The sequence below is a fragment of the Austrofundulus limnaeus genome, unplaced genomic scaffold (assembly GCF_001266775.1).
Source record: "Austrofundulus limnaeus strain Quisiro unplaced genomic scaffold, Austrofundulus_limnaeus-1.0 Scaffold96, whole genome shotgun sequence".
Taxonomy (NCBI): domain Eukaryota; kingdom Metazoa; phylum Chordata; class Actinopteri; order Cyprinodontiformes; family Rivulidae; genus Austrofundulus; species Austrofundulus limnaeus.
Window position 1 is genome coordinate 437,168 of NW_013952498.1, and position 10,029 is coordinate 447,196.

At 41.5% G+C, this 10,029-nt stretch overlaps 1 protein-coding gene and 1 long non-coding RNA gene across 2 annotated transcripts in view; both read right to left on the minus strand.

Moving 5' to 3' along the window:
* Positions 1–4,151: 4,151 nt before the first annotated feature.
* On the minus strand, positions 4,152–5,971 carry LOC106520644 (uncharacterized). The gene is made up of 3 exons (XR_001310575.1): positions 5,414–5,971; positions 4,889–5,120; positions 4,152–4,516 (listed from the first exon to the last, which is right to left on the minus strand). It is a non-coding gene; the product is annotated as an uncharacterized LOC106520644 (long non-coding RNA).
* Positions 5,972–6,322: 351 nt separating this feature from the next.
* fscn1a (fascin actin-bundling protein 1a) overlaps positions 6,323–10,029 on the minus strand; it is a gene marked incomplete in the record, with an annotated part of 22,716 nt that continues 19,009 nt past the window's right edge. The window contains 2 exon segments of the mRNA XM_014012874.1: positions 6,323–7,987; positions 8,084–8,251. Of these exon segments, the coding sequence (XP_013868328.1) occupies positions 7,779–7,987; positions 8,084–8,251 (377 nt within the window).

Here is a 10,029-nt window from a genome sequence, read left to right on the forward strand (position 1 = left end):
CACACACACACACACACACACACACACACACACACACACACACACACACACACACACACACACACACACACACGTCACTACAATCAGTTCAGTGCAGAACTTTTTATTCACTCTTGTCTGTTTTAATGTTCGTTGCACAAAAATGGCCTTTCACATAAAACTGAGTCAGAGCTGCGTTTGTGGAGCTAAAAACAATAATAATAATAAAATAAAAAACTTCAGGCTTAGTTACTTTTTGGGGGCTCTCCCAGAAACATGTTACAACTTGTTCCCCTCTTTTCTCTTCAAAGCCCTCGAGCCGAGCTAACGAACAGTTTGAAGCCTCAGGGCAGTTTGTCTGGTTTATACAGATATTTTTGAGTAATAAAAACATAAAAATGGAAAAAAGTGAACATTCCTGTTTTGTATATTTTATTATGCAGGTGTGAAGAGATTTCCAATAAAGTTTTCTGTTCAAACGCTCTGCCTCACATGCACCCACTTTTACCAGGAGGAGGAGATGTTTCTGTTTGCCTCGGGCAGGAAAACGGGCTGAGTCATGATAACTGTGCACCAATCACATGATAGACAGGGGGCGGGGCGTTCCACCAATCGCCTGCCAGACCCTGTGATGTTTCAGAGGGTCTTTCTTTGTTCAGCTGAGTGTGACTAATCAGTGCAGCGCACGGTCTCCTGTTTCTGCATGAAAACTGTAACGAGCAGCACAACAAACCTCCGCTTTGACCCAGGGCTCCTAACGGCGTTCTGATTAAATCGCAGCTCGCTCATTTTTATGCCAAAGTTCTGTACAAATGTCTTGTGMGATTTGTTAGTGCTCAGAGGACGTGTTTGAGGAAAACTCTCAGCTACCACCGTTCCAAATTTGAGTTTAAGATCTGTAAAACTGCCTCCGTTATAGCCATTTGAGTGTTTTCTAAGTTTGATCAGCTGTGGTGGCCATCTTGAATCCAATTCATTCTGAAAATGAATCACTTGTAGATTTACACCCAATGATTAACATCTGAGAGTTTCATTAAAAAAAGTTAAATGGTTCACGAGATATTTTGCTAACAGGCGACGTGTTATCAGCTGCCTTTCATGATGGTGGGGTTATCAGTTGGACTGCTCCTTTAAAGACGTGTTCTTCACAGCTGACGTCGTGCAGTGATCCTAACGCTGTAAACCCCGACCTTTGACCTTTAGAACATCCACTCCACGGCGTCTGAGTCTCCTCTCTGCTTCAATCTTCTGCTCATCTTTTCTGTCAGTCGGTGAAGACGCCCCGGGGGGCTCGCCAGACTAGAGTTTTGGTCCTGGATTAGGTTTAGATGGAATTAAAGAGAATTATCAGCTAATGACTTCTGTAATCCAGACAACAAAGGGCTGGATTAGCTGCACAATTAGACCAAATAAAGGAGAATTTTGAAGATTTGTGCTGCTTAAAACACTGAAAAGACCCTGAAAACACCGAAACGATGGAGTCAGATGTTTTCAAAATACTACAGATTTGAGAATCTGGTTGGAAGAAGGTTTGAGGCCCCAAAACTAAGAGAGAAATCCTTTTACACTGAATTTAACTTGAATTTAAAATTTAAGAAACCTGAACATAAATCTTTTTAAATTTACAATCTAAGCTTTATTTTGATTTGGAGACGAGTCAAATGAATGGAAGACAAACTCAAAATGTGCAGATGAGAAACAGTTCAGCTTGTGTGTGACATTTAATAATCCAGGATTACATTCATTTTCTTTACTGACTCCTTCCTAAGGCAGCAAGCTTGAGCCACATGAACAAGTCATAACTTGTATGATGCATTCAAAAATATATATCTCTACCTACTTATTTATTTATTTATTTATTTAAAATATTGTCCCTATCAGCCTTCAATTAAAACAAACATTCAAATAGAAAAGTCTGACCCAGGCATCCGGACAGTACAATGATGGTTTTTCAAATCGTATTTAAAATAAACAAGCTTTTCATTAAACGCTCACTGTGAATGGATCATGATCGCAGAGATTAAACCTTGAACCAGACGTGACTCGTATCTTCTGAGACAAAGCTTGGCCAGACATTATATGTCTTGTTTATCAACACAGTTTTATATCCTGAAAGTCACGTTTTCACATGACCGTTCAGAGAGGAGTCTCTGGTTCTTGTTCCTTTAAAGTGATGTTTAAATTTGGATAAAGAGTACAGAACAGTCCTCTCAAAGACAGGAACATCCATGTGTGAGTGTGCATATTAAACCCCCTCTTCCTCCTCAGGGACCACTGGTAGCTGCCAGCGTTGGCTCCCCTGACGGTTCTGGCTGCTCCACCTCTGTCGGCATTGTTTGCATGTGTTATTGTTTGTGTGTATCTTTAAAGAGCTCGTCTTTGTTTTAATGAGCGTGTGTCATTTTCCAGCTGGGACCTCAGAGCAGCTGTTGTATTATTATTATTATTATTATTACTGTTACTATTTCCAATCAATTAGGTCAGATTTTTACGTTACACTGATCCTCTGTTTCTATTTATTTTTGTCTGTTATCTCATCTGGTTTGGAGTTCAGTCGTTGGGATCCAGACATCCCTTTCCAACTCTTCTGGGACAAACTCCAAGGCGTTCCCAGGCCAGCCAATAGTCTTTCCAGTTCATCCTGCGTCTTCCCCGGGGTCTACCCCCAGTTGGACATGCCTTCTCCCCAGGCAGGCGTCCAGAAGGCATCCTTACCAGATGCCAGGACCACCTCAACTGGTTCCTCTCCTGCTCAGAGTCTGTAAATTGTCCCTAGATGTGAGTGTGTGAATGATTCTTCATCTTCCCACATAGCAGACAGGTGTGGGCCAGATATGGTGTCAAGCTGGCACTGCTGGTGTGGCAGCTGGTCCAGTTCTGGTTTGGTTTATGTGGCCCAAATCTGTCTATGCCACAACTGGCCCAGTTGTAGTTTGGTTTGTGTGGCCCAAATCTGTCTATACCACAACTGGTCCGGTTTTGGTTTGGTTTTTGTGGCCCAAATCTGTCAATGCCACAACTGGCCCAGTTGTAATTTGGTTTATGTGGCCCAAATCTGTCTATGGCACGACTGGCCCAGTTGTAGTTTGGTTTATGTGGCCCAAATCTGTCTATACCACAACTGGTCCTGTTTTGGTTTGGTTTATGTGGTGCTGGCCCATGCATGGACCACCTCTGTTAAACCACATCTGGGCTGCCAAATGGCCGTCATTCTTTACAGTAGCCCAGGTTTAGTGAGACGTGTGGGCCATGTGTCCCCATGATAGACTGTCCGGAGTGTCCTGGTTCTCAGAGTCCTCATGTGGGTCGTCTGATCTTGTTTTTTGTCMTTTTTCCTTAAAATTTTTGAGTCAAACCAATCTGAAAATGGTCCCAGAGTCTTAAGCATTGTGTGCAAACCTAAAACTGTTAAACCTCTATTTGTTTCGTTATTTTTTATCATTATTTATGCAAACTTCCAGCTAATTTTGGTCCAGATCTTGTCAGTTCATGCAAATGTGTCTTTCAGACTGATTCCAAGTGGAAAACTATTTGCCTGCAGTTCTACTATTCTAACTATATTCACTCTGGTGTGTGTGTGTGTGTGTGTGTGTGATGGCAGTAATTTAAAGGTCTAAGACGTGAACACAGTTGGTTTTTATGCCCACTAACGTAGACTGAAGCGTGCGGCACGTGTCCCACCAGTCTTTGATCTGAATTAACGAGTCGCCGCCCTACGATTCATCTTCCCCCTCCCTTTGAAGAGATTACCCCTCTGACCRGCTGACCCACAGCCCGACTGCCTGGACCCACCAGGACCAGAGGCAGATTTGATTAGAGACCAGGGCTGATGGAGACAGATGAGGGGTGTGTTTTCTTCCACCTCCCCCACCTCGGTGCTACGTCCTGATCGTTTAATCTCTGCGCAGCCCKTCCTCCCCATGGTGTTTTTGAATGAAATGAAAGGTCTTCGACTCCTCTCACCCTTTCTGGCAGCTGCTGTTTCCATGGTAACACAGAGGCTGGTTGGGAGGAGGCGGCAGCCATTCCACATCCAGCCTCCCTCTCTGACGGAGCTTTACCCACAAGCCACTGCACCCACCAGCTCAGATCTGGGTCACATTTTCAGCGAGTCATCTTTTGAGCAGAGGGGAGGACTGACAGGAGGCGAGGGTTAACGGGAGGGTGTGTGTGTGTGTGTGAGTTTGTTCTGCCATGTTGGCTGTATTCCTCTGGGATCTGAGAACCTGACGGAGGAAGCAGATTAGAGCAGTGCTCTGAGGCTCCATCATTACCACCCTGAACATGTGGATCTGTGGGGGCGGGCCTTTCTGAGCTGGAATAAATGTTTCAGCACAAAGGCTCCATTCAGGAGACAGGAAAATATGTGTGTGTGTGTGTGTGTGTGTGTGTGTGTGTGTGTGTGTGTGTGTGTGTGTGTGTCATCGTACAGAGCTGCTGTGGTCTGAAACTGGACGGATGCCAGATACGAAGCTGTGATTATGTGAGAAATGCAAGAACAGGCCATGATTTACTCAGCTGCTAGCGCCACGCTGGTCTGAGAATAAAAATGAAATTAGAATAAAAGAATCAGGTTTGAAGTTTGGGAGTAAAATGTCAAAGTAAAACAACCTTTTGAGTCGACTAAAGCAGGCAATCTTTGCTTAGCAACTGTAAGCAGGTGCACAAAGCTCAGCTGTCTGCGCTCCAGGCTGGAGGAACCAGACTGATTTTATCAAAAACCTCTTGGGCTAAAACATCTTTTAATCACATTTTGTTCTATGTAGAGAAGAAAAAAAAGCTTGAAAGGCAAACAAATACTGCTAAAATAATTTTAGCTATTTAAAATGTAATAAAAACAGTCAGTCCAGATAATTACATTTTTTATTTTGATAATAAATGGAAAAGTTATGAACAACTAATATCTTACCTGTTGTAGATAGCTCTTTGAACAACCGTAGTTTTGTAGAAATGGTTTATTTTTGACCAGACTCAGTAGTCTGAGCCAAGCCTTTATATGGTAATTCTGGCTGGAATAGTACAGTTCTCCAGGAAGCGRCCCAAACTGCGCCGGCAGTCCAACAGCTAGCTGTAGCATCTTGTACAGGTTTAAAAAACTGCCAAAAGGATCCTAAATGGCCTCTGGTCCACGTCAGCCAGGTCTTTGTCATCAAACAACAAAAGTTGGGAAATAAGAAGAGAATAAGAATAAGGTTTGTTCTTGGGTTTTACAAAATAAAACAAGAAAAAATAGTTTTTTGAAGCTAAATTAGAAAAATGACAATTGTAAAAATATATATGTATTTTATAATGTCTAAAGTAAATACAAGTTTTATATTTTGTAAAGCCTGGGTCACACGATTTTCAAAGACTGAGACCTCACACATAAGAATAAAAAAATCAGATATACAGGTTTGGTTCAGCTGAATACAGCCACAAGGCAAAGACCACTCACCAACATTCAGATGAAAGGCAGGACATCTCGCAAAATCTCTCAAGATCAAACATGAGTTCAGATTAAATAAACATGGCCGACGAAGAAAAAGCAGTGGTGATAGTTTGTGGATTATTTTTAACAGATGAACAAAACCAAAAAAAGARGTCTCCAACATCCACTGTAGTGTAATGCTCCATGGCAGTCGTTTTGTCTTCTGTATTCAGAATCCTCTGTTTCAATCACCTCACTTTGACTGGCTTTAGTCAGATTAACATGTTACCATATAAGCAAAACAAAGCACATCTTTTTGCAGATGATGTGATGATGTATATTACATCTGAGTGGTGCTTTGAGCCCATGTTTTAATTTGAATTCTCATTAAAAATCTGATCCTGCTCCTCCAGGGCCATCATCTGCATGTTGTTGAGGCTCCTTTGTTAAAACACACCTGATTTGGATGAGAGTGATTAAAAGGCTTGTGCAGAACTTGACAAGGTCATTCAGTCACTGAATCAGGTGTTGAAGCAGAGAAATAAGTAAAACATGCAGYATGGTGGCCCTCWAAGACCAGTACTGGACACCACTGGCTTGAAGTATTTTAAAAAAATGAAATGTTGGATTTAACCATGTTATGTCAACTGGTTCCACTTAACTAAGTTGAGTAAATTCAAAGCAGTATACCAGTTTAACCAAACATGAGTTGCTTTGAATTTACTGAACTCAATTAAGTGGAACAAGTTGACATAACATGGTAAATCCAACATTTCATTTTTAGAATGTACAAAAAAAAAAAAGTTGTCCAAAAAGAGCCATCTACAACAGGTAAGATATTACCTGTTTAACATTTCCACTGAACCACTACTTTAAAGATCGATTTAGCAGGTTCTAGAAAACGAAATGCCAAGAAAATAAAGGGAAAGCACGTRATTCTGCATTCAAATCTCAGTTTTATTGGTTGCTGGATTTTGGGTGAACCAATGGCACAAGAGAGATTACTCCACAATATCCAAAAAAAAATAATTGTACAAAATACAAAAGAAATTTCCAGTTTTACAAAGCAAAACCTGTGGACTTTTTTTACATTTTCCTACCGTCAAAAAACAAAAAATAACCCAGTAAGGCACAGTCATTACCACGTTTACCCTCTGCATCTGTAGGACTGATGCTCCAGATGTTTCAGGAGAACCATCTTTTTAAGCAAAACTAAACCTTCACATGACTCTAAACAGAGGAAACAGAACTGGGTACAATCGTCACAGGAACACAGCGACTGGTCGTTTAGACGCAAATGTTGAGATTTCCTGATGAAGGGTGTGCTACATGACTTGAGTTACTGAATTCATTTCATGAAAACCTCCAGTTTTTATCCCAATACATCCCTTTTAACATCTTTAATGTCAAAACAAAAAAAAGTCTAACCAAGAAATAAATGTGGGTTTACATCAATGGAAATGTTAGGACTCAGGAAGCAGGTTTTGTTGTTGTTGAGGGGGTTAATGAGTGTCGTAGCACCAGATATTAGTTTAACTATCAAAAGTTTGGTTTGTGTAAAGGCTGAGGTGCTTGTTTTGGTCGAGGGAATAGTTAAAAAAAAAGCAGCTTTCTACTAAATCTCTAAATCATTTCTCTACTGTTGCTATGATAATGTCTGTGCCTTGGACGTAGAAGAAGAAATAATCCATCTGTGCAAGTTTTTCTTTCCCCCCACCCCACATAGTTTCCCCGACACTAGCTAGAGCTCGCAGAGACCGAAAAGGTTTAAAACTTCCTACATCCTGGTTTCAACGCCAACCAATGAGAACACAGCTAGAGAGCAGCACAGGAAACTGACTTACTGAATACTTATAGATGCAAACAAAACAAAAAKAGCCTTCATCTGCATCAGATCCACTCTAATATTACAGTCATCACGGGCTACAAGGCCTGCTCTTATCAACAAATACTTATCTGACCTGATAAACTGACCCCACCCCGTCAAAACACCCCCAAATCTACTGATACCAACGAAGAAGACAGCAGCCAGGAGGGCGTCTGCTTTTACAGYGGGGTGGGATCGGATTTACGTCTCACACAAACAGGAAGAGAACACCAGGTCAACTCTGAGGGGGGGCTCTAAACGTGGCACCGCTCTAGAACCGGATCGAAGCAGAAAAAGTGCACAGCAACCCCCCCTCGTGTGTAACTATGGCAACAGATAAAGGAGGCAGAGCTGTGAGACGGAGGGATGAAGGATACAAAAAAAGGAAAAGAGGAGAGAGGAAGTCTCCTTCCATCCATCCTCACTGATCTCTCTGTGCAGTTTAACATACAGTCAAAAAGAARTGGGTTTAATATAAGGGTGAGGAGGAGGAGGGTGAGGAGGGGGTGCCGTGGTGTTGCCCCCTCAGTACTCCCACAGCGTGGCGGTCTCCAGGTCATCGGCGTTGGCCTTCAGCACGCCGGCGTGGTCCCCGCGGAGGTACTTGCCATCGGCGGCGTGGCGGATGGCCAGCTTGTTGTAGTCGCAGAACTCYAAGAAGAAGTCGACGGGAGCGTCGCTGCTGCTCACCACCGACTGCTCGTTCCCCACCATCCAGTACTTCCCAGTCGAATCTGAGAAAGGCGCAGGAGAATTTGGGGTGAAAAATGAGTGAAAAGCCGGGACAAAATGAGAGCAGAGCGGACGAATGTCCCGTCAGCCACACGGACCCTGCAGGTTGTACGCTCCGTCTCTGAACTCCAGGGTGAAGAAGTCGTAGGAGGAGCGGTTGGAGTCCAGCGTCCCGGTCACCTTCCTGCAGCCGATGAAGCCGTGCTCGCCTCGCAGCACGATGATCGGACGGTTGATCAGCTTCATGATGAACTCCTCAGACTCACCTGGAGACCAAACGGCAGCAAGAAAGGTTTTCAGCTTCAAGACAAACCAGAACTCATCCCATCAAACCCAGGGGTTAGGTCAAAGTGTTTCCACAGCTCGAGTGAGTCCATTCAAACATTTGCAGTAATTACATTTTGTCAAAATAAAGTAAAATACCTAAACAATGGATCATTGGAATGGACCGGAATAAAATCTTAAAGAATCTCTTGAAGCACTTTTTTGAGCAACAACAACCAAAAAAGCCTTAAATTTGTTATTTTTGCTGCGAGCTAGCAAAGCTTTTTTTCCCAAGCTGCTAAATCTTAATATCTAAATACAGTTTGAGGTTTCTTCTTTACAAAGACAAAAAAAATCTCGTTAGAATAACCTTAAAAAAAGGGGTTCACACTAAATATTAATGGTTACGATTAGGAAGACAAAATCAATGCACATCTATGAAACTACTTGTGCTGTCAGGATGATCCAGCCATCAAAATGTAGATTAAAAAGCAAGAACCTCAAAATGTGCTTTGGTCATTTTGACTAAAAGTGACTATGTCTCAGGTTGATGGGTCACATATTTTAAAAGCCAAAAACATCAAAATGTTTTTTTAAACACAGCAAACTGACATTTTGTCACTTCAGTACCAAAAATAAAAAGTGTCTGACCTGCATTACCTTTAACATCACTGAACTCTGTATAAAATCAAAGAATGAACTGTTTGCTTGGTTTCATCTGACAGACACAGACTAAAGGGCCTGAATCTTTTAAAAGGGGAGTTCTGTGGAAACAGCATCTTACCTGTTATACATAAGTTTGTTTCTCCAAACGGAGGTGGTTCAGTTTAGCTTGGACTGATATCTGAGTGACTCAAACAAAATGGATCCACAGCTCAGACCAAGTTCAAGCTTAAATGTTTTAGTTCAATTAAAAGATACTTTAATCCCAAAAGGAAACAATAAATGCAACTCATTCTGGTGTCTTTAAACAATAGTTATAGATGCTGAGTTAGTTGTTCATGTGAAAACTATAATCTAGGTTCATATAAAATAACCTAAACATGGTTAGTGGCTGCTAACACCATTTGATTGTAAATATTGTTAATGGATAACTGATGGAGTTATGATTCCTTTGAATGTGATGAAATTTAGACATTTTTGTAGCTAATCTTTGTCAATCCAGTCAGGGAAGAATAATTTATATAAACTAAGGTCATTCAGAGATCCATCTGCAGCAGGTAAGATGTTAATTGTTCACCACACTTCCACAGAACCTCTGAAATAAAATCATTGCTTTAAGATTTCATCATTTTGTTCCCAAAAACAGTAAGAGGCAGATGTTTGTTCTGTGGCTATTTTCATCAACATCTCGTTCTGAAACTTGCACATGTGTAGTTCTTAAAGAACTGGCTGATAATCAGACATCTTTAAAAAGATCTGAATCTAAGATTAGACTTATTGCACAACATTTATAGGACTTACACAAGAATCACTTTTAGACATTTGACTCACTGAACAGAAAATCTTTCAATCTCCCTCTGCAAACTCAGGAGTTTTCTTACCAAGTTTCCTACAGACACCAGTCATTTGAAAATAAAAAAAACTTGGCAACAAAAAGCAAAAACTTTTCCCACAAAGTCAAAAGTCTCAAACGGCAACATTCAGCTGTTTATGAAACAGAACAGCTTCTAATCAGAAACATGGAGGCCTTTGAAACCCAGAAACAGCTGGAGCATCATGCCTTTACACGTGTGTGTGTGTGTGTGTGTGTGTGTGTGTGTGTGTGTGTGTGTGTGTG